The 25,580-nt window shown below is 40.4% G+C and overlaps 3 protein-coding genes across 3 annotated transcripts; 2 read left to right on the forward strand and 1 right to left on the reverse strand.

Moving 5' to 3' along the window:
* Positions 1-291: 291 nt before the first annotated feature.
* pex11b (peroxisomal biogenesis factor 11 beta) lies at positions 292-4,739 on the forward strand. Its single transcript, XM_051390950.1, has 4 exons — positions 292-617; positions 2,588-2,703; positions 2,780-2,981; positions 3,111-4,739. The coding sequence occupies exons 1-4, from the start codon at positions 562-564 to the stop codon at positions 3,535-3,537; spliced, it is 801 nt and encodes a 266-aa protein (XP_051246910.1). The 5' UTR covers positions 292-561; the 3' UTR covers positions 3,538-4,739.
* Positions 4,740-4,784: 45 nt separating this feature from the next.
* On the reverse strand, positions 4,785-11,986 carry ilf2 (interleukin enhancer binding factor 2). The gene is made up of 15 exons (XM_051390924.1): positions 11,865-11,986; positions 11,292-11,351; positions 10,307-10,349; positions 9,396-9,500; positions 9,222-9,299; positions 8,682-8,784; positions 7,789-7,854; positions 7,455-7,571; positions 7,276-7,354; positions 7,102-7,189; positions 6,949-7,010; positions 6,740-6,854; positions 6,492-6,582; positions 5,998-6,161; positions 4,785-5,035 (listed from the first exon to the last, which is right to left on the reverse strand). The coding sequence occupies exons 1-14, from the start codon at positions 11,867-11,869 to the stop codon at positions 6,010-6,012; spliced, it is 1,164 nt and encodes a 387-aa protein (XP_051246884.1). The 5' UTR covers positions 11,870-11,986; the 3' UTR covers positions 4,785-5,035; positions 5,998-6,009.
* A 6,410-nt stretch (positions 11,987-18,396) lies between these two features.
* On the forward strand, positions 18,397-24,016 carry LOC127358291 (mucin-2-like; the record flags this gene model as incomplete). The annotated part of the gene is made up of 4 exons (XM_051391274.1): positions 18,397-19,786; positions 20,903-21,061; positions 21,217-21,294; positions 23,928-24,016. Coding segments are annotated over 2 exons (1,410 nt in total), but the record flags the coding sequence as incomplete, so codon positions are not given.
* Between the last annotated feature and the right edge of the window lie 1,564 nt (positions 24,017-25,580).

A 25,580-nucleotide genomic window follows, 5' to 3' on the forward strand; every position in this document is an offset into this window, starting at 1 on the left:
CCTTTCAGATTGCCACCTCATATATGCCTGTTCAGATAACTCAGTGGTACCATTTGCTTTAACAAAATGATATGCTTATACTACATTAACAACAAGAACTATCACTACATTATTCAATTATATTGTTATTTTTGTCACATACTTTTCATTGTGTAGCTGTAGAACTATATATGGTGTTTTGTATGAATGACTCAACAGAATGAGGTCTGACAGAGAGTTCCTCTTCTTTGCTGTTCTGCTCCAGTCCAGTAGGAGGCGGTAATGCACCTAAAAACTGTCTCAAGTTTGCATCTGCCGAAGAAGAAGACGTTTCCCCGGATTCAGAAGAGGGTCATATCCGAGTTCGAGGAGAGTGAGATTGTAAATAATCTGTGATTAGAACTACTGTTACTGTTTTTAAAGCACTAGACATCGCGTTCAGCATAGTAACACCTAGCTAGCTGCTAACTAGCAGCTCAGGAGTCACTGACACAAACAGCCAGCAGGTTGAAAGCTAACGTTAGTGAGCTAACGTTAACTAGCGAGCCGCTGTGCCAGTCCGGCTGAGAACAACGAGCCAGTATGGACTCCTGGGTTCGGTTTAACGCTCAAAGCCAAGCCAAGGAGAGAGTTATCAGGTAAAGTTACAACTTTTATTAACAACAACGTTTGAATTCTCCCTCTAGCCGCAAATGGACTAATGCTAGTCAGCTAGCTAACTTTCATCTCTACTAGCTTAATGAAAGCAGACTCATCAAACTGGTTAGTTTCACACAAGTTACCATGGAAACATACCGCAGACACACACTGAGGGCATTCACTAGCTAACGTACAGCAGCTCCACACACAACAGATTATATATATATACGTTATATATATACGTTATATACAGCTTCTTAAATACTGATGTGACTGAACAGGGCACAGCCGGAGGTAGTGGCATGGTGTAAATAAAAACATAATAAAGGACAAAAATATATACAGCAGTATAGTTTTGAGAGAATATACAGTATAGGTCTAATATTAATAATGTGCAAGGAATTATATGTATACAGTACATATATATACAGTAGCCTAGGCACGAGAAATGATTGATGAAGCAAGGTTATTTCTGTATCTGAATGTTCTAACAAAGCTGTTAAAAGCTTACAGTTTTGGTTTTAACTATTGTTGTAAGATATTTATTGAACTATTATTATTTCTGTTTTTTATTACCTTTACCTTTAGATTATTTACAATCTTTGTGATTATAGACTCAAGCTGTGTAACAAAAATCATATTGCGATATGATTCACGATTAGTGAGTGGTCATTTTTAAATTATACATTTCATTTTTCATTTGTTGGGGTCTGTACCAAACAAACATGTCTTCTTACATGGAGAAGAGGATTTGTAGACCAGGAGACTACTGCAGCACTAAGTACTGTCTTACACACATTTTACCTTCATCAGAACATTGCAGCTTCTGCGATTCATTGCACTTGGTTATATTGCACTAAAATAAAGCAAGAAAACTACAAAAGAAGGAACAGCCATCACATCGTAACACCAACAGTCTAATGCCGTTTGGTGCCAGTTCTTTTAAAGCCTATGGGAGAAGAACAAGGTCTTGCTCATGGTGGTACTGTTGGGTCTCTGTAAATAATGTTATAAAGAGTTCGGTCTAGACCTGCTCTATTTGAAAAGTGTCCTGAGATAACTTCTGTTATGAATTGGCGCTATACAAATAAAATATATGTACATCATATGATGCCTCTACCAAATATACATAAATACTGACACATTCTTCCCCCTGTGCACATTGGTTTATTTGCTGTTGGTCTGTGAATGTATGATAGGCATACTTTACAGGGCTCATGGTCAGTCAAATTAAACTGCTGAAGCAGACTTCATTTTTAGTCCTTGTGATACACAAAACACTTAACCTCGTCACTATAGTGACTCATACTGGATTTTTAAGGCACATATTGATATTTAAGGATGCACGATATGGATTCTTTTTCCACCGATATAATAACTAATAATAACTTGCTTCTCCTGACCAATAAGATAACTTAGATTTTACATATGTAACCTGTAGTTTTTACACACTTGGCAGAGATATAGTGAGCATTTAATATTCCACTGCAAATAACTGACTATTGTTAACACAACAGCAACAATGTTCTTCAAATGTTCATTTGTGTTTTTGCTAGTGAAGGTAATCAAAAAACTTAACAAACATACATTTATAGAACATACAGCCTATCAAACGTTTTGCAAAATAATTCAAAATAAATGCTGATTATTATGGACCAATTTTTAGTGGTTGTAATTTAATTATTGGGATAATTTTTTTATTTTAATTTTATTTGTTATAGCCCCTTAATACAGTTTAGTGCAGTTCAAAGTACAAGACAATAATAAGACAGAATGGATAAAAAGTTAAATAACATTATTTAACAACAATAATGTGGGCATATCTTTATTTTGAAGTCCTGTTTTTACAGTGTTTGCAACAACATAACTAACATAAACAGCAATCTTGATACAGATTCAGGACTTTTAGTCAGTAAGCTGATACATATAGGGCCTGAATGATTTATCAGCCTGCCTCTGCTTTTCACAGGGCCGCCCAGTATGCCTGTACTCTGCTGGGCTACACTCTGCGGAAGGGCGGGGCTGCGGCCGAACTCCACAAAACCGTCAGTCAGCTGGAGGCGCACATGAGCCTGACGAGAAAGCGTAAGTGAGGCCGCCGGTTCTTTACCAAGCAGCTGAAAGCCGAGGGCTGTGTCTGATGTGTGTTTGTGTCTCACAGTGCTGCGTCTGGGGAACTCAGTGGAGGCGCTGGAGGCCGCCAAGAGGGCCATACACCTCTCTGACAGTGTGCTGAGGCTCTGCCTGACCATCAGCCACCTCAACAGAGCCATGTACTTTGCCTGTGACAATGTCCTGTGGGCGGGAAAAACAGGCCTCATCTCCAACCTGGACCAGCAGAAGTGGAGTCAGAGGTCTTTCAGGTGAGTGAGCTTCTCTTTTTCTTTTCTATGAGTCTGTTTTAATGAAGATGGAAAAGATTGAGTTATTTTGTGTGTGAATTAGCTCTGTGCAAGTAAACTTGTTCAGCAGAATTTGTTGTGAATCTGCAGGTACTACCTGTTCGCTCTGATCCTCAACCTGACTCGAGATGTGTACGAGCTCCGCCTCCTCATTGAGTGTGAGGAGAGGTACAGAGCCTCCAAGTCCCCACCCTCACCATACCCCAGTGCCGCCCTGCCCATTGACCACTTGTCCTCCCCCTCCTCCTCGGCCGCCGCTCCGGCCGCCGCCGCCGCCGCCGCCTTGCCCGTCATGTCTACGTGGCTCCGCAGGCGGCTCCACCTGCTGGTGACGGTGCTGTACAGCAACCCGCCACTGCTGTTGGACCTGCTGAAGAACAGTTGCGATATCTTCATCCCACTGGACCGGCTGGGCATCTACCCCACGGGGCAGGGCTTTGTCGGGGCTTGTGGACTGGCCTCCTCTGTCCTCTCCATCCTCACCATGGTTCACCCCTGGCTCAAACTGAAGCCGTGAACCCAGATACACGTTGGAGGGGGGTCCATCTGAGGAGCCACAGGGAGGGCTGAGATCAGACTCTTAACTAATCTGATTGTGAAGACAGCAGCTGATGTACTGTGAGCACATTGTGAATTAGTGGCAGGGTGTCCAAATCCTTCAAGTCTTCAAAGTAAGTGACGGGTTGCATCCACGAGGACCGTTGAAAACCTGACAGCTGTGAGCCAGGTCCACACAGTGGACGCTGCGCAGAGCCCACTGTCTTCCCCATGTGTCACACTCATAAAGCTAGCCACCATCCACATATCACTGTCTCCCAGGTGACCCTTCCTAAGTCCCGTCCCTTTTTGGGCCTCGGTCAACTTCCTCCTTTCCTGTACTTAGATATGCTATGTGCTAGGCTAATCTATGTTGGAAAGACCACCACATTTTGAAGATGGCTTAAATGTTAAGTGACATATATATTGTTGCATTTTAGCATAACTGTTATAGCTAACATTAGCTATCAGATGTAACTAACGATTAATGTAGATTAGCTCATTCCAGTGTTAATATTAGCTAATGTAAGATGTGACTATAAATGTAATTTCACTTAACCCTCTTCAAAATGTAGTTGTCTTTTCAACATAGCACTAGCACGTAGCACATCAAAGCACAGGAAAGGAGAAAGCTCAACTGTTATTGGAGCATATAGCAAAAAGGGGCAGTTTAGGAATGTTTAACACTCTGTGGAACACGTCCACTTTTTCGAGCCATGAAGTGACTGCACTGTCACACAGATGCAGGAACAGGATATATCTGAAGCTCCACACTAAAGGAGGAGGTTCTGCTGCTTTAAGGGCTGTGGGGTTCAGGTCTCAAATGGCTCACCTTACTCAGATCAACTAGAAATTAGGTGTGTATATATATTTTCTAACATAATCTGTAATATCACCACCATCACTGCCTGTTCTCACCATTCTGACTGGACTTCTCACCATTAAACAGAACTTATCTAGAGCCAAGACATTTTTCTTAATCATTAGTAAAAACTATTCCTGTTACCCATGACCGCTTTTCATCAGTTAACATCTACGCTATGTTGACATTTGGGAACCTTGACCTGAACATGTCCAACAGTATCGGGTCAAATTTACACGATCTATGCACTTGTGTGCTTTAATCCAACCTGTTAATATTTCACATGTTCGATTTTGCCTGTAATAAAGAGCTTGACTGTTTGAGCTTTGACTCGTCAATATCTGCACAAATATCAAGACTCCATCTAAATTAAAAACAAAGTTTAATCCAGGGTTTCAACTGTTCACTGTTACAAAGAGGAAGTAAAAAGCAAAGGGAAATAAAAACATTATTAAAACTGACAATAAATGAGGCCAGTCTTTTTTCTGAACACATCGGGGGACCAGTGGCTGTCGGGTGGAACGCAGTTCCTGCTGGTGTTTGTGTTCAGGTAACATCCAAAGTACACACCGTGGCCCAGCTGAAAAGACTTCTTCAATACGCTCACCAACACTCACTGTGGAAAGAGAACATATGATGGTTAGTTTAAACAAACCTCAAAGGCACAACAAAACAACTACATAACAAATACTAGAGAGGTCCTGAACCGATCTCAAAGATTGGTATCAGGGTCAATCACGGACGTTTCTGACTGGTTGCTATCCATTATATTGAGAATTAACTAAGCCCAGTCCTTTGTTTTAATAGGTACAAAAAGTTTGACTTTTTTTTGGTCCAGTGCAACATACTCCATGTGGGCAAATATGCAAAGTATTCAAAGTGCGTCCACTAAAAGTGCTTGTTCTGCAACTGATTCTGATTGTTAGTCTAATAGGTTTATGGAAAGGACCCCTACAAAGATATAGGAGTAAGATCCTTTTAGTATAACCAGAAACAGCTGTTGAAACGCTCTGTTTAAAGCCACCAGACTAAAACTGTAATTTCACCTCACAGAACAGGAGTTGCTGGTCTACCGCTGCCTCGATCACTACGTTTTGTTTGAGTTTTACTACAATTCTATTCAATTGTATTTGTATAGCGCCAATTCATAACACAAGTTATCTCAGGACACTTCTCAAATAGAGCAGGTTTAGACTGAACTCCTACACTGCTGCATTAAGTGGACTTGAGTTATTTATAAACATATCTTTTAGTTTGTTTACCTTGTTATTTTGTCAAATAGAACTATTCAACTGTCAAGCATATACATTGGATTTGAACAGCTTTAATGTACTTGAAGTGTGCACTGTGCAACTGTATGATCTAGGAAAACTGACTGAAGCTCACTGATGCCAGACTAACAACTTTAATGTGGCTTGTCAAAGACAAGGTGGTTTATTGCATTCATGGATAGATTGTTACTGTAATAACACAGCTTCAAAGAGAAAGCTCCAACAGACATACATTGAGCACTCTGAGCTATTAAAAAGGGTTATGTAACGGAACTCCATTGGTGGTACAATGTGGAGATGCTCCAACCTGAACTCCTCGTCACTCCTGGGTCTCCATGCTCTCATCTTCTCCGTCTCCTCCCTCCTCCAGAGCTTCATCTTCCTCTTCCTTCCTCTCTGGAGGTTTCTCGTAGGCCTTCTCTGACGGAGTGACGATCACACCGTCCCATGTGGACATCTCTGTTGCCAGGTCTGCAACAACAGTTCCATTAGAGTTACTTAGGCAGAGTTACGACCTGCAGAGCTGGGTCAGCGTTATTATTGCTACTAGCTCTCTCTCTGGAATGTGTGTCATGTTAGCTAGCCAGGAGCTGACAGCTGGCTATCCAGGCGTGATAAAGAAAAGCTTTAGGAATGCCAGGATGAGTGCCCAATAAAGATTTACCTGTAACAAATTTTACTGATTTTAAGCTAGTTGCTTCATTTCTAAATGCTAAAAATGTTCATATACAAGGTATCAAGACATTGTAGCAGTGAGTAAAAACCAGCCTATACTCCTCATACTGAATGAGATTATCTTACAGCTGGCGTCTCCTTCAAGGCCGAGGATCTTCCTGTAACCTCCGTGAGAGAGCACCCTCACCAGTGTCTGCGCTGTGAAACACACCATGTCCTGCACAAACACACACACACATCATCATCATCATCATCATCATCAGGTACGTGCAACACTTCCAGTGTGCTACAGGATATTAAAGACACAGGTCATAAAGAGTGGAATCACCAATCTCCCTGCATGGCCTGCAGTGAAGCGATGGGATCAGGCCTACCTGCTGTTCCAGAGTCATCACTGTGTGCACTCTGAAGTTCCCGCTCTCACAGGGGTCAGTGATGCCCACAGAGCCGGGCAGAAAGAGACCAGCAGCCAGCATCTGTAAGCAGCGTCTTCAAAACACAGAGTCCAACACAAAGCTCAGAGACAACGTCCCATCTGTAGTGAACGTAATCAAACAGATGAAACCTGAAAGTGGGGACCAACCTGTAGGCCACGTTCAAGGACAGGGGCTGCCTGGACGGATTGTTCATCACTGCGGAGTGGCCCTGGAACACAACGGACACCAGCCACAAAATTAGGACCCAGGTTCTGTTTTTCAAATGGCAGGAGTCAGGGAGTGTAAAGCAGCAGACTCACCAGCAGGTCCAGGATCCAGGGAGTGAGGGGTTCAAAACCAGGGAAGCGCAGCCTCAGGTCCTTCAGCAGGCGGATCAGCACCTTGACCCTGAAGGCGATCAATATGACAGAATCCAATGAGGTCAGGCGAGCCGCACTGTGTGTATATGGTCTGGACAAGGAGACTTTACTCACGTTGACTGAGAGGCGTTCTCCTCAAACCAGCGGGCGTGGCGGATGGCGGCAAGGGCGCTCTGCAGCACCTTGATGTCCACTGAAGAGACAACAGACAAAGTAACCTGAATGCAACAAAATACACTCCACCTGGGGACACTGAGGATCATGGTCGGTGTAAGTTGTGTGTGAGTTCATACAGTGCAGCTCGGGGTCCAGTTTACGCAGGTTGGGGGGGACGGTGGTGATGAGGATCTTGACTGTAGCATCAGCCGAACTGATCTCGAAGCCTGTCTCGTTGGTCAGCATGGACAGCACTGAAACCAGCAGATACACACAGTCAGCACTGTTACATCAATTATCAACTGATCACTGACATTGAGGAATTCAGCATGCGTGTGTCCAACAACTGAACCAGCTCAGTACACTGTTTGAATCCAGAATTAAATGAAATCAAATAATGTCACTATCTGTCCTGTTAAACTGAAAGCATACATCTTTTAGGAAGTGAACAACAGCCCCTCACTGGGTTACCTTCAGTAGGGTCCTGTGTGCGAAGGGTCTCCACTACTTTGTTGCCAAGAGCAGCGACTGCCTCCACTGTAAAAGGAAAAAAAAAACATCCAACATTACAGATGAAATGGTCAGGGGCTCTGAATAAAGCTCTCCTTGCATTAGAATGACCAACAGCCATTGATTGTTTTACCAGGCAGACTGACACACAGGGTTTTAATGTAGTAAACAGGCACTAAATTCACACACAGTTGGCTAAAGGTTTAAATTAGGGACATCCAAGTTGTTTTTGGCGATCGGAATATCTTCAGATAAAGAGTCCTGATCCGATCCGATAATACAGTTGCACAGTGCACACTTCCCCAACTGAAGTGGTGAAAATGGTCAGTACCTGACAAAATCTGGAAATCAATTGTCTGTTTAGATTTGTTTTGTTTAATCTGATACTTCCCAATCAAAATCAGTGTTCGACCATTTATTTAGCCTTTAGTTAGGGATTTGTGTAAGATTTTGGCTTCTCTTGTTAAACAGAAAAAGTCTGCAGAAAACCATGTTTATACTGTATTTCTAAGTAAGGTTGTTATGATACCAGAATCGTAAACTTCGATGCAATACTAGTATTAAAAAACACCAAGCAAAAAAGTCCTGTGCACACAAATTCCTTTCTTTTGTCAATTAACCTGCACACAGTGCCGGTACAGGAGAAGTCACTGAACACATACTGAGGACCAGATGATTTTGATGAGGATGCAAAACTGATTGTAGACATTGTGAGTGAAAGAGATATTGCTTGCTGTCCAAGGCAAGCAACAAATGCTGCGTTCTGCAGTTTACTAACACTGCATGATCTCATGACTACACCAATGGCCTCTTTATTTTTACGCAGATGACATCACTTCCTCTGGAACACTCACGTGTCGGGAGGATCTTGAGGATTACAACCAGGTCAGCAACGTTGTGTCCTGTTGTCATGGTGCCCTTCTTGTAAGAGCCCACCTGACGCACCTCTTCAATTTGCTGCAAAGATACAGAGGTGCGACATTATTAACTTGTAATGTACCAATATTATTAACTAGCTCACATTAGTCACAGGTTACACATGTATTTACTGATACAAAAGAATTAGAAAGAAAATTCTAATTCGCAAAAATGTAAACCCTTACCCTTAAATTTCACCCTAAGTTGGTTTAAGATACTTATAATGAAATATGGTTAGTAAAAAATAATGCCGTGCAGTTTTCTAAATACTTGCTGTTATTGCTTCATTTCACACAGATACATTAAACTGGGAACCTGGGATGTTCTAGCAGGACAGTTCACCAATTCCTTTAGTATTGTGACCTGATCATTTGTCACATGTATCATTATACAACTCCACACACTGATCTGAACTACAATAAGGAACACATCACAGAGTCATTCAGGATGTTAGAGACAGTAACAGAAAGACTCACCACTTCAAAGTTGCCAGGCGCAACAATCAGGTTGTCAATGACATTGTTGATCTTTGTGACCAGGGACAGGATGGAGGACTAAAAGGCAGCAAGAGAGCAATAATCAGGGTTTGTATCAGTGACAGTAAACAAGAGACCTATTGTAGTGCGGTCAGTGTTTGATTGTGGACTGACCTGCTCTGCGGGCGTGGGGCTCAGGTCCTGGTTTCTCTTCAGCAGACACTCGCTGAAAGCCGTCTCGTCGGATGCAGGCTTCACTCGGGGGAAGGCCATCTCACACTTGTGATAAAAAACAGTCAGTCAGTACACACACTGCTGCTTAGTGCAGGGTTCCCACTCTTAAAAAAAAGCCTTTTCCAGTACTTGTTCTCCTTTCTCTGACACTCCACGTAAGCTCACTTTTGTGGCACGCTTGGCTGTTCTCACTGCTGCCAATTTTCCCACTGTGGCCTCAGTGAGCAAAAATTATTATTTTAAAGAAAATCATTCATCTTACCTTTTAGCCAATTAAAGGAAATGAAAGTAGTGCAAGTGTTTGTTGCACGTACAATTAACAATTATCAGCCACAACAACAAATGTCATTTGGGTGAGGGACTGAAATACAATTTCCCAGGACATTTTTTTTATCAATTTCCAGATGTTTCCACGACAGGAATACTAGTCTCTAAATGTCATGGTTTTCCAGATGTTCCAGGACTACTCACATTAGTAGACCACTATGGTGGTTTTATTAGGGGGAACACTGTCTCCTAAACATAAAAGCACACAGAAAAAATTACCTAACAGCCACCGAAAGACTGACCCTGCTGCAGTGACGTACAGGTTTACTTCTGACTGCACATCGAACAGTGAACCAGAGAGGGCAAACACTGCTTTCCAGTCTGCTGTTAAAGGACCAGTGTGTAGGATTTGGTGGCCCCTAGTGGTCAGGTTGCAGATTGCTGAACTGTGACCATTAATCCAAACTGTCTTTTATATCTACGTACTCATATGTGGAACAGGAAATCTAGAGCGTGTTTTATCTTATTTCACGTGCTGAAGCTCCTAAATGTAACCCACCCATAGGTAGTATTCTTTTACTCACCACATAAAAATCAAACGGGATGTGAGGGACAAATGGACGGTACCTAAACAGGAATGAAGAGAAGTCAAACAGTTTTGTGATAACAACTTTAGGCAGTGCTTATGTTCACAGAATATCTGCTGTAAATAATGTGGGTTCACACTCACAGCAATGTCTCAATATCATTAGAGGTGTAACACCATTCTGTTTGATTTAGGAAACAGTGCTCAAGATTCAATCTTCTCTGAATACTTTAACCAAGTCCGTCAAAATAAATCAAGACACGAGGAACCTCTTTGTTCGTATGGCATAAAATATCAGAAAAATCAATGTCACTGTTTTTCAGATGGATTTTAGTACCAAATGCAAATGATGGACTAGATTAAAAAAACAAAAACATGTGTTCTACAACCAAGATAACCCCTGTAGTAAACAAAGCCTTCAGTATATAGAAGATGACATTTAATTGTTTTACATTCGGTGTACTCCTGACAGCAGTATAAGCCACTATAGACCTATAGTGAAGGCTCTGTCTCACAAAAAACAAAAACAATCTTAAAAAAACACCATGACACAAATATTTGTGCCCAGCCAATGATAGACTAAATTAAAACATGTTCTACGACAAGATCCTGTACACATAATGAATGTACATAAACACAATCTACTAATGCTGCTTTAATCAGGATACCTTGGAGATGTTCATTAAGAAATATTGGAAAAACATTTGATATATGTTATTGTGGGATTTTGTATTTCTTCTCACGTGATCATTGTTTGACAGATAGCAGTGATGTGAACATAAACTCAGGGCTATGATGTGTTCCATACAAATCCAGATGTTCTGGTTGCATTAAAAAGGAAACCTCTGTCTCAGGTTTGATGGATATGGAGTGTGTTCTTTATTGCAATACATCACCTTGTACAGTATCACGATACACTGAATCTGACCCCTGACCCCTGACCCCTGAATACAAGCCAGCAGCAGCCCGGTGCTTCAACTCACCCCTGGACCAGTCCTCCACGGGACCCGAAGCGGCCTCCCCGACCCCTGCCGCGGTCCCCTCTGGACACACAACACAGCACAATGTCAGAACACACACACATCTGCTCGTCACGATATCTTTCACAGTAATGAAGCTAGGCACACTGCGCTGCTAACGTTACACACACACACACACACACACACACACACACACACACACACACACACACACACACACACACACACACACACATTCATTCATTCATTCATTCATTCACTCAGCTGCTCGGCTAGGCGGTGTTAGCTAACGTTAACCCACTGGGTAGTTGCTATATTAACGGTGTAGAAGCTCACATTCCTCTGGGGTTCGGACATGGTACCGTTCCCCACGACTCACCGGAATAATGAAAACTGAATTAACGTTAGCTACCTCGCTAACAGGGTAGCTGCAAACAATGCACGCCGCTAGCTTCCCGTTAAGCTAACATAACGGACTGTAGCATCGACTACCATCAACAGTTCCCTTTGCCCCACACTGAGGAACACTGAGGAACACTGAGGCACTCATTGTGGATCGTGCTGAAGTATAATTACCTCATTGCGTACGACGTTTTGATTGTTTAAAGTGAAAATGCTCGGAGAAGAGTTCACCGTAGACCGGCTGCTGATGCAGTGCTGCTTCCTCTTCTTCTTCTTCTTCCTCCTCTTTGAGCTTTAATGGCTGTTGGAAAACCAGCTTACCGCCCTCTACTGGACGGGAGTGTGGAGCAGTAGATTGTAAAAAAACAATTAAATTCCCTTTATTATTCTTGTTACTATTACTAGTTAAGGAAATTAAACTTTCCTAGCACATTCCCTGTGGTAATATTGTGTGTTTCATCATTTAGTTCTGCTATTATAGATGCCATATTCTGCTTCGGGGATTCCCCTTTTTTAATATAGTGCTTTACATGTTTCAAAGCCACAAACTACAATAATGACAATACTGTAAATCCACTTTCTTTTCTTCTTCCTAGAGATTCAACAGAAGCTGACACACTCAGTGTTGCAATACTGCCATCTTCTGGCGGTAGTTAACTCCTACAGTGTCTGCTTTGTCAGATCTTTCTGGTCAGTCTTGTTCTCCTTAGCAAGCTGACTTTGTCCACTTCCACCACACTCCAGTGTGCTCTGGAGTCCTGCTCCAGTTAGCTCTGATCTTTCCATCTCTTCCATCCTGTGCTTCTCTCTCATATATATTTCTGCAACTAACAGCAGGTTCTACAGCAGGCCTAGCTGACAATGTTCACAAAGACGTTGAAAGTGTGCAGTTCATATTACTGTGTGCTATTCTTAATCTAGTCACCATTATCTACTTTTTTATCTTTTATTTCTCACAATACTTTATTTTGAATTGAATGTAAATGTCTTCTCCTTATTTACTGATCTCACACAGATTTTGAAATGTTTAACATGGATGTCTGTTTTGTTTTTGAACAGCTTTTCCCTATTGTGTCCACTCTCTTATTGGCCAGTGTCTTATTGTATTACTCTTGGATGTATTGCCAATATTTCAAATAGTACTTCTTGATGATTACTGGATGCCCCTGGCTTTAGACCTTTTCAGTTTTTCTTTAATGAAAATGAGATTGAAGAGAAATGATGACAGAAAAAGATTCCTTTAAGATCCTTTAAGATAAAATATATTTCTTTATCAAATTATAGAATCCTTTTTTAAAATTTTTAGGTAGGGTATAAACAGTCCTTAACAGTTCCTTTGCTTTGTAAAAGTGAAACTGTCATTGCTCCTTGATAGAGCTGCTGACACACCCAGTGCTGATTAAAAAGAGTATCACAATTTGTTTTTCATCTCACCAGTTTAAATCTTCACATATTTGTATCGCAATTTAACTGTCTTGCGATATATTGTTACATTCCTACTCTAAAGGGAAGAAACCGATCACACCAAAGTGAATACAGGTCAATAATGGTATTAAGGTGACAGCACATTTATTTGGGGGAAGCTATAAATGAATCTAAAAAAAAGAAGATCTGAGCTCCATTGGTGCACCATGAGGCAGACTCACGGTTCACAAACCACTGAGCAGCACTGTAATCTCGTGCTGCTGCGCCTCCTGCACAGCCACACTCTCCCTTCCCCTGCAGGCCTCTTCAAACTCATTCAGTAGTTGACTTTGTTATTAACAATAACACTACCATCATTTCATCAGTACTATTACCACCATCTTGCAACTACAACTTCTTTGCACCTTATCTACCTATTTATCTTTTTGTATTTTTTCTACCTAAGTATTTTATTCTATTGTTGTATTTTATTGTATTTAAATGGACCTGGCTGCTATGACGACCCAATTTCCCTTTGGGGATTAATAAAGTCTATCTATCTATCTATCTATCTATCTATCTATCTATCTATCTATCTATCTATCTATCTATCTATCTATCTATCTATCTATCTATCTATCTATCTATCTATCTATCTATCTATCTCTGAGCTGTTTTATGCAAACACATTATTAAACACAGTGGCATTTCTCCTCACTGGACTCAGTGCTTTAGCATTTATGACATAGACATGTAAACATATCTTGAAAGCACTTGTGTGCTTGTGTGTGTATATGTGTGTTTACTAATGTATTCTGTGTTAAGTAATATAACTAGTGTGTATGAACAGAGTCAGATACAGGTAATACAAAGATCAACCTGAGAGTGGGAAAGTATGGTGGAGTGTTGTTTCAGTATAATTTCAAACACAAACTCAACATTCTCCCAAGGCTTTTAGTTTGACAATGAACACTGACAATGGCATACACCACAGGCTCCTAACACTCATTTCTTTGCAAGTAAACTTAAGATTAGATAATAGTTGTAATAAAACGTTTACGTAACACACAGATATATCTACACAAACTAAATTAAGCCTTACTGGCTATTTCTTAGCCAAAGTAAACTCTGGGGGTGTATGTGAGGCAGATTTGCCTTTATGTCTGAATCATAGAGTCAGTAACGTAGAGGAGATATCATTCATTTGTGGACCAGCCTCTAATCCCTGCCCATTCTTCTCCTGAACACATAAAACCCTTGACATGAAAGACTACAATACCATTTATGTAATTAAGCAAGATCGTCCCAGAGATCACCAGAGCAGTATTGGACTAAAGTTTCCTGGCTTATGTTCACCATGGTGCAGTTGAGATGGCTGTGGACTTTAGTGATGGCTTTTTCAGGTAAGAAATACTTGTGCATTAATAGACTGTTGGAAGAATGAGACAGGCCTTGTGGCTTGTAGCAGGGCTGCTGTTATCTGTATCCTTTTATAACTCATCAGAGAAAGTTTGATGTTCTGCTGAAGGAGACATTAGAGAGGCAAAAATGTATCCTGAACTGCTCAATTTTGAACAATCAGGTCTTGTTTCAGACTACTAAAACACCCAAAATACACATCCACGTTGATTTTACCTTACTTTTATGTTTGCATTTGTAAATTTCTCCAAAATTCATTAAAAGTTAGTAATAGATAGTGCCTCATTTGCATATTTAAACATTACACTTCAGAAAACTTGTAAAACAAAAAATAATAATCTTAAACTAAGTATTCAACTGGGGAGGTTATATATATATATTATATATAATATATTCTATATTATAATATATATTCGTTTTTTACCCAATTCACCTCTAGTGTAAAAGGTATGGAATTTTAAAAAACCTAATATCCACTTCAGTCACATTTACGTCCACCAAACTCTTCAGGTTTATTCCTATCTATATGCAGAAGGTTTACAGAGGGGTTTGTTTATATATCATTCATAACCTGATTTATATCACATTACATTCCTACAAAAATGACAAAAATTGATTATCTTTTATGGCAGTCTTTTCTCATTTATGGAGTGATTTAAAGAGATATTAAATTTACTCTGTAAAAACCGTTGACTCTAATATATCAATACTTTATATCTACTCTTGACTTCGTAAAGACTACTCAGAATTGCTATTTCAAATAAGGTGAAATATACACTGTGTGTAGTGTCTCCACTCATTCTCTACAATTTTCTTAAACACTGATCTGGTTCTCTAAATTAAGACATCTGTAATGAAAATGTGAACATTTGGCAACAGATTTTAAATGCCAGGATCTAAGTGGCAATATAAACATGCAGGTGTGAGTCATATCTGAATAGCCTATCAGAGGCCCAATTTTAATGGTATCGGTTTTTGGTGAAACAATCTCACCCCAGGGTCCATATAGTGGTTGTTCTAGAGCTTTCAGTCACAGCACACAATCTTCCTCAGCCAATGGAGTTGCCATGGAACATTCTTTTTAGCACATTAAGAATTTTTCCATTTTGGGTTAAACATTGAGACTGAAAGGTCATTACTGACCTTTCCATTTTAGTGAATCTTCCTATTTTGATATTTGATTGCTATATTTCGGAATAAATAGTCCATGCTGCCCTCTCCATGCTCTTTGAAGATAGAATACATGACAGTGCCACTCAAATTCAAGACAATCTGACAACTCTGACTGAGGAACCTGTAATGTTGGAAGAAATGGAGCCGCAGGTGCAAGAAAAGGTTGAGAAACACTGCAGTCCTCCTGTTTTTAAAAATGAATGCATAAGAACATCATTTAAATGCAGATAGTGTTTTTGACAATGGTATGAAAGTCTTTCATTTGTCCAATAATAGTTCTGAGGGTGCAAGGGGGTGGCTATATACAGGGCTTGGAAGTGACAAATCCGATTGAAAACATTAATGTGTGAATGATATTGTGGATAATAGATAATATGTCTTATTGAAACCTGCAGGGCTTCTGACAGTTCATTCTCTGGGCCTGCATGACTTTCTCAGTGCAGAGCAACTCAGCTCGACTCCACCGACGGCCTACTCTTTGCCAATGGAGATCACCAACAAAGTCTTCACCGACGCACTGCTCGACAAAACATCCCTGGAATATAAGACCTTGTATAAAGAAGTCAGTGACTTGGTAAGATGACTGACAATAGATGATGATTAGCACTTGTAGAAGACTGTTTTGTCACAGTGTCAGGAGGACTGGTGCTTTTCACAGCAACGGGCAAGCTAGCCACCTATTGGCCAGGATTGCTTTGTGGTTTGAGTTTTACAAAGTAAATAAAATAAAGGTAATCCAGCTGCAGTTAGTACACAAGGTAGGCCCAGTAGTATATATGTGCTCAACATTGCATATAATACATGCTGTCAATATACTGCTGCAGGGATGATGTCATTTTGTAGGTCAATCCAGATGTTAGCATCGCCCTGGTTCCTTTGACAAAAAGCCAATGGGACTTTTCCACTGAATTGTTGAATAAAATAATCTCTGTGGTGAACAAAGGTTTACCATACTTAGACGTTTTGTTCACAAATGAACAAAATGATTTTTGAAGCGTAAATGCGATCAGCAGAAGTAAAACACTAATGGTAGGCTATAAATGAATGAGATCACCATCGCGTGACTTCAACGTCACCAGCACTGAACTAAACATCCAACATAAAATCTCAAGTTATAACATCCGAGTTAGAATAGTTTGCAAGAGCGTAAGTACAAACAGAACGAGGCTGTAAAGGCGGACTAGTGAGTAGATCAGTCTGTGTTCAGCGTCTCGTTTAGCCACTTGTTAGCAACCGCCTTTTTTAAGACGCACAAAAGCTTCAAATTCACAGGTGGGGTATCTACTAATATATTTTATGTCGTGGAACAAAACATGAAAATTTCCTAAGCTTGTGTTAACCACAGACCTTATTTCAGCCATCTAAGCAAAAACCCATTAAAAAACCCACTGACTTTGAGTAGAGGCAACCGGACGTACTAAAATGCTAACTCATTTCCTTGTTTTAGGACTGCTGCATTCTATTGTCACTGTGATTTTACCTCTATTTAAAATTTTCTAACTTTTTTGTTCTTTTTTTCAGCTTCAAGGCATCTATGACTGCTCTGACAGCAGTATATGTCCCACAAATCAGTACTATCAAGGTGTTGAGGAAATAAATTTCAGGTATCATCATTTTTGTGCAGCTGTTCAGTGTTAAATATTAAATTATATAATATTTTTGTTTAATAAAAGAGTTAAAATGATTATTAGATCAGAATATCAGAATTTATGAATATAATGTATAACTTCTTCTTCACTGTGCTTTCTTTCGCAGTTCAGGATCAGTAATTGCAAATACATATTTACTCTTCGAAGCCTTCACTGTCAATGCACCAATTGTCCGATATTACTTTATAAAAAATGCTGACAAAGTTGAACCCAAGATCCTCCAACTTAATCTGGACTACACAACGGGTAAGATCTCATTTTGTACTTGTAATTGAATTTGTTCCTCCTGAGTGACGTACATGTGTGCCTTGAAGTGATGGTCTACATATGTAATTTGTATGTCTTCTTTTTCTTTAGCTAACAAGGTAAAATTAGCTGTACTACCTACTACAACAGCCACAGCACCTACTCAACAACAACAACAACAACACCTACTACAACACCTACTACAACAACCACAACACCTACTACAACAACCACAACACCACCTACTACAACAACCACACCACCTACTACAACAACCACAACACCTACTACAACAACCACAACACCTACAACAACACCCACTACAACAACCACAACACCACCTACTACAACAACCACAACACCTACTACAACAACCACAACACCACCTACTACAACAACCACAACACCTACTACAACAACCACAACACCACCTACTACAACAACCACAACACCTACTACAACAACCACACACCACCTACTACAACAACCACACCACCTACTACAACAACCACACACCACCTACTACAACAACCACAACACCTACTACAACAACCACAACACCACCTACTACAACAACCACAATACCTACAACAACACCCACTACAACAACCACAACACCTACAACAACACCCACTACAACAACCACAACACCTACTACAACAACTAAAACACCTACAACAACCACAGCACCTACTACAACAACCACAACACCTACAACAACACCCACTACAACAGCACCTACTACAACAACCACAACACCTACAACAACACCCACTACAACAGCACCTACTACAACAACCACAACACCTACAGCAACACCCACTACAACAACCACAACACCTACAACAACACCCACTACAACAACCACAACACCTACTACAACAACTAAAACACCTACAACAACACCCACTACAACAGCACCTACTACAACAACCACAACACCTACAACAACACCTACAACAACTACAGCACCTACTACAACAACCACAACACCTACTATAACAACCACAACACCTACTATAATAACAACCACAACACCTACTACAACAACTACAACACCTACAACAACACCCACTACAACAACCACAACACCTACTACAACAACTAAAACACCTACAACAACCACAGCACCTACTACAACAACCACAACACCTACAACAACACCCACTACAACAGCACCTACTACAACAACCACAACACCTACAACAACACCTACAACAACTACAGCACCTACTACAACAACCACAACACCTACTATAACAACCACAACACCTACTATAATAACAACCACAACACCTACTACAACAACTACAACACCTACAACAACCACAGCACCTACTACAACAACCACAACACCTACAACAACCACAACACTTACTACAACAACAACACCTACAACAACCACAACACCTACTACAACAACAACACCTACAACAACCACAACACCTGCTACAAGAACAACAACACCTACAACAACCACAACACCTGCTACAAGAACAACAACACCTACTAAAACAACAACACCTACAACACCCACAACCCCTAGGACAACAACCACAACACCTATGACAACTACAACACCCACAACTACAACTCCCATAACACCCACAACTACTACAACCACAGTTAAAACTAACATAAAAACAGAACCAACAACTACCTCAACAAACACTACAACCTCAACAACACCCACAAATACTATAACCAGGACAAGCGCAACACCTGCAACTAGCACTGCACCCAAAACTCAGGCAGTCACCTCTACTTCTACTGCAGTCCAAGATGCTAAAACAACATCTTCAAGCAAAACAAACTCTTCTGATGACAGCATAGTGGTTCAAACCACCAAGACAAATCATGGGAACCACAGTGACATTCCCACAACAGATGGCAGAGAAAGCCCAGTAGTGACCAACACTACAACTGTAAATCCAAATGACAAACACACAGATTCTCATGGCGTTTCAACTGGAACTGGAAAGCCCGCTGACCCCCTGACATCAGGTGGCAGCAGAAGCAGCAGTAGCAGCAGCAGCAGCAGCAGCAGCAGCAGCAGCAGCAGCAGCAGCAGCAGCAGCAGCAGGGAACAGCAACGGGAACAGCAACGGGAACAGCAGCAGCAACGGGGTACCTGGATGGGGTATTGCCCTCTTAGTATTAGCTGCTGCAATCTTGCTGCTACTCATAATCATCTTCATCATGATGGTGAGTCACCAAGCAGGTTTAATACAATATACTATTCATTCTGCAGTTTTAATTGCTCGGCTCTATATGATGTATTACAGTGCTTAATATGATGACGGCTGGGTTTAACTAAACTCCTGTGTATTACGCACATCCACATTTTTTTTTCTTTGAATAGACCTTACTCATGGCAATCAAACACTGGTATAACTAATATGGCTGCATACCTTCAAGGTGCGTGTGCGTTAAGGAGTGCCAGGGGCCTGCCTGGTATTGTGAATGATGACTCACTGGAACAGAGCCATAATTAAGAAGAGATAAGAGAGACTTTATTGTAATCCATTTGTATACAGAGCAGTAGCCTACAGTAAATAGAGGAATGAAATTAGTAAATTTGTTTGTCATGTTGAGCTTGGGGGCAGCAGGGTATTAAGGAGTCTGACTGCCTGAAGGAAGGAGCTGTTGCTGAGTCTGGAGTATCTTGCCCTGATGCTCCAGTTCCTTTCTCCAGACGGCAGCAGGGTACAGAGTCCGTTGGAGGGGTCTTTTATGGTCCAGGAGACTCTGTTTTTGCAGAGTTTGATGTAAATGTCATGGATGGAGGGGAGAGGTCCCAATAACTGACTCTGCTTACTTCACTATCCTGAGTTACTACAGTTACCCTACCAGACTGTGATGTCAAAGGCCTGTCCGATTCTGCCTATGATTGGCTAGTGTTCTTTGGTTGGTCAGGCTTAGGCACGAGGAGTGTGGTGGTTAGGGTTAGACAATAATGTCAGGTTTAGACTAATCAGAGGCAGAGCAGAATATAGCTGGATAGAAAACCCCAAAATAAGTAGGATAAGGGTTATGTTGTTGATAGGGTTGTGCTGAATTAGGATACAGGAACATTTTTGGTTCAGTTCAGGCACTGTTTCAAGCCATGCACTTGTGTCTAACCAAAATGGCTTGCACCAATCAGTTTCTTATGAAGAACTACTGGCAGCTATGGCATGAGCTACAGGTGTGGTTTAACACTAGGTCTGTGTGACAACACGAGTGAGAAGTGACTGTTCACTCGTAAACAACAATAGAGTGGTATTGTTGTTCGCTCTGCTTTCTGCTCTCTGAACATGTTTTGATGCTCTGTTGTTTCAGCTGGTTCGATGGTGTTGTAAGAAAACAGACAGCAGCCACATGGACACTACTGAGGATCCATATTACTCTGAAAAAAAGCAACCCCCCCAGGACCCTCTGCCAGTGTACACACCTCCAACCCCAGTGACAGAGAAACCAGGGTCAACCCCAGTCATTGTTGTAAGTACTGTGACTACTGACCTATGCAGTGTTTATATTTGGCGTATATATTTCTCACATATATACAGTATATATATATACCTTTGTATATGAAAATATACAGTTTCCATGCCTGTGATAATTGCTTGTTAAAGGTCTGACTTGTTTTTCATTAGGGGGACACACCCAGAAAGAACAAGACGGGGTTCTATGCAGTGAATCCCTGAGATTCTCTTGATGAACTCTTGCAACAGGTTGAGTAGTTACTTAACTCATCAGGTAGTTTGACCCAGGGGCCACCCATTGGTAAATTTTTTCCAAAAGGCAACATGTATAAAAAAATATATAAATAAATCAAAACACAAACTTAACTTTCTGTCTAAATGTCAGACTGAGTGGACTGAATTTAACAGAAAATGGTCAAACTTGTGATTAGTGGTAATAACACACTGATAGGATAGTTTACTGCACATTTTGGATGGAGGAGAGCAAAAATTATTTAGGAGGGATGGATGAGGGATGAGGGATGAGTGTGGGTTGACTGATTAAAGGATGAGGGTCAATAGATGAAGGACAGGGGATGAATGGTGAGGGAAGAAGGGGTGGGTGCCGATGGATGAATGGATGGGTGTCGAGGGATGAAGGGATGATGGGAAGAAGGGAGAGGGACGAAGGGGTAAGGAAAAGAAGGGTGAAGGATGAGGGTCAAGGGATGAGGGCTTAAAGGAATGAGGGTTGAAGGATGATGGGGTGAAGCGTGGGGGATGATGAGATGGGGTTAAGTGATGAAGGGAGGAGGGGAAAAATGTAGAGGGATAAAGGGAGGAGGGTCGAGGGATGAGGGGATGAAGGGTGAGACATGAAGATATGAGGATAGAGGGATGAAGAGATAAGGGAAAGAAGGGAGAGGGACAAGGGATGAGGGGATTATGGGTTAGGGATGAGGATAAGGGAAAGAAAGCATGAGAGTAGAGGGAATGATAAGAAAAAGAAGGGAGAGGGAGTTTGTGTTTTCATTACCTTAAAATTAGCCACTTTTATCTACAGAGGCGGAGTCCGCCATAATGAACCACCATGTATCTTTAGTTCTAGATTGGGCCTTCTGTATTTTTTGCTAGTTTTGTAGCCACTGTAGTTTCCCCACACACTTGGAACAGGAGGGTGAGGCAAGGGGGTTGTAATCTGCAAATACACAGCTAGATGCCACTAAATCTTACACACTGGACCATTCAGAATACAGGAGCTGTTCTCTGAGCAAGACGTGTTTCTCTTAAAAGTAGCGTGACAGCTCTGGCCCTGGCATGGTGTTTGCACTAGGTTAACCTTTTAACAATCAGCTTGATTTTTTATTAATGTTACCATTTGAATAGCAATCTAACAGGTTTAAATACACATAGATGAGTCACATACTATTCTCAGAGGCTTTATATTTAGTTCTGCTGGGAGGCCCAAGCCAGGCTCAATAGGAAGTCTGCTCTTTCGAACATGTTTTTTTAAAAATCTGTTTGATTTTTTACTGTATCTGTGAAGTCCTTCGATACTTTGATTGTCACTATCAGCTGAAAAACACATTTTTTTTTACATTTTTAAACATAAGTTGAAGGATTTCATGCTCATGATAATAACCACATCTCTGGAAATAGATGGGTTTCATATTGCCATATTTAAGTAAATTGCCCATATATGAAAATCTCCATATTTGGTCATATTTGCTTTTTCCGATAAGTTGAAGCAGTACATCCTAAATTCTTGAAATGTTCCTACCTATTTGACTCTCTGACTGAGAAACCCAGTGGATTATCACAAACATGCATTGTCACCAAAGCCAACACAAGGGTAGGTCCTGAAGAGTTGACAGGCGTTTTTATCTACAACAACACTGTAATAGATGGCTAAATAAATAAATACAGTTGAGTTTGAACTTCATGTGTTATAACTGTTAGTTATCTAATGGTGTGTTGTAATGCAGAGGGAGTCAAATGTCTCTGACCTCTCCCACTCTCTCAACAGTAGATCTCAATCATGGCTTACTCATTAGAAGATTTGTTTGACAGCGAGGAGGCTGAGCTTTGTGTGTTTCTGTATGAATGAGTTTATCAAATCATTCAGACAATAAAAGGCATGGTTTGGTCTAAATCTACTGTATGTATAAATGTAAGAACGTCATATTTAAGTCACACAATTCAACAAACAAGCTCAAATATCACTATGACTCACCATACTGCAAGCAGTTATGTCTAATTGAGGGCTGTAGGTTTTGAAGTTATACTGCTTGATTTTGCTATAGCTTCTACAATACTATGGTGTCGCTGATATGCTTGTAGGTTTCTGTTAAAGTCCTGATAACACATTGAAACAAACTCAGGTTACGAGTTAAACTACCAGTTTAATTCAGTGTGTAGTGTAAAATACTACTTTTTACCTACTACTGTTATAATGGTTAAAGCCTGATATAAAGATATAAATTATTGTTTAAAGTACTCTCCCATTCAATGCCTAAATGAATTGCATGGTTCTCAAGCAGTTATTGCAAACTGGTAATAAATGGAGCCAGGTTACATTACATTGTTGAGAAATTACTATCAAGAACATATAGTCTATGTTGTTCAAATGGAAAAGGAAAAATTTAAAAAAGTGAACTCATGAGCAAGATAGGTCATATTTTGGATTTATGTGTACTTTCCATTAGGACAAAGAGACTGAACTATTGTTTAAATTTACCAGCTTCATTCATTTTGATTTTAATATTAGTTGATTGTTGTTCAACACATTTGAGCACTGCAAAGTTCATTTTAAAACAGCTGAATTCTGCTTATAAGGGTTTCCAAACAGACCTGGTCCAGTATTCATCACACCCGCAGAATCCAATTTGTGCTTGTCCTTCCAGGCAGACTGCAGTGGGCAGAGTGAAGAAACAAGAACCCCATCAACAGTGAAGAGCCGCATGAATATTGTACAATAAATATCAAGAAATGTTATTTATACCATTTTTAAATTTTTGCCATATTTCAGTTCTTTTAACAACAGAATGCTGACGTTAAGAATAATATAAGTAAATATTGTATATACCAATATAGACTATGGTAACATTCTTTATCTGTATAACAATTACTTACTACAAAACAAAAATGAATGATGTGTCTCTGTATGATTTAAAAATAAATTCAAAGCTAAATATGAATGTAGTGCTGAATTGTTACCATATTTGTTACACATTTCAAATGTTTTTTCAATTGTATGTTAAATAATAAAGAAATCTTATTAAATCTATCTAAAATATGATTATAAGAACATTTTTTTTTAATCTTCATCCACATTTACATACAAAGGCACTTTTGATTTTTGCCCACATTAGTACCCTTACTTCTTAATGAGTACCGCCACAGCATGGCCGTACCCACCACTGAGGTGATCGAGGTATAGACCTCCGTATTATTTTTTCTGAGGGGTATACAATAAAAGTTGTGAAATAATTAAGTAAAGCTCCTAAACGCCTGCATAACTGTGTCTCTGTATAAATACAATTAGGTCAACGCTGAGAAAACAGCACTGCGCCAAAAGAATTAGGGTTATGGGTGTACTGAATTAGTGTACTGGCACCTATTTTGGCCCAGTTCAGGCACTCAAAGTACGTAGCCATAACAAAAGCACGCACTGCATCAGAGACAAAGACAGATTCAAAGTGCAAAGTTTAAAATCAGAATGAACACAAAATGGAAGTTCCTTGTAGCTGCTTTATAGTAGTATAGTAGTCTTGTAGTTCGATTGCAGATTGCAACCAACTAAAACCCCACAAAACTATGTCTCCCAACAGATCCTCTTTACAAAACCCTACATCTAATGGACAACCCACCTACATCACACTGTACACAAACACCATTAGATTTTTAGGATAATTATCTGATCAACATTTTACAAGTATCACAGCATGCATTGTTGCACCTGCTTTTTTGCACCCGTTTGTTTATTGCCTGCCAAAAAGCTTTGCATTGTCTGAAGGAAGGCTTAAATGGGTTATAATGCAACCAGAAAGTATCAGAACTCCGATATGTTTGCTAGAGTTTTGGCTCTCCATTCCAGCAAACTGAACTGAACAATACGTATGACGTTAAAGTTAAACTGGGAAGTCATCGTTTGAAACTGCAGGCACTTACAAAAATACCTGGCAGATGATTGGACTGGATTGGACTGTCAACATGATTCACTGTCAGACGAACCTTAACCCTAACCAATCAGATCATTGAACCATATAACGTAGTCAAACTCTTACTAAAGCCAGTCAGGAGAAACTTCAATGGAAAACACATATTGAAGTGCTGCTCTTTGTTCTTCTTTCAATGAAGAAACACTCTCCAGTTATGATGGAACTGATGCTAGCACCATCTACACTAACCTCTTTAGCAGGCGCCATTGTTGTTTAAGTCACTTCACACACATTGTCACACAGACCTAGCCTTAAACCGCAGCCATGGCTCCTGCCGTAGCTGCCAGTAGTTCCTCATAGAACGCTGATTGGTCTGAACCACTGTGGTTGGACACA

This window comes from Dicentrarchus labrax, unplaced genomic scaffold (genome assembly GCF_905237075.1).
Source record: "Dicentrarchus labrax unplaced genomic scaffold, dlabrax2021, whole genome shotgun sequence".
Classification (NCBI taxonomy): domain Eukaryota; kingdom Metazoa; phylum Chordata; class Actinopteri; family Moronidae; genus Dicentrarchus; species Dicentrarchus labrax.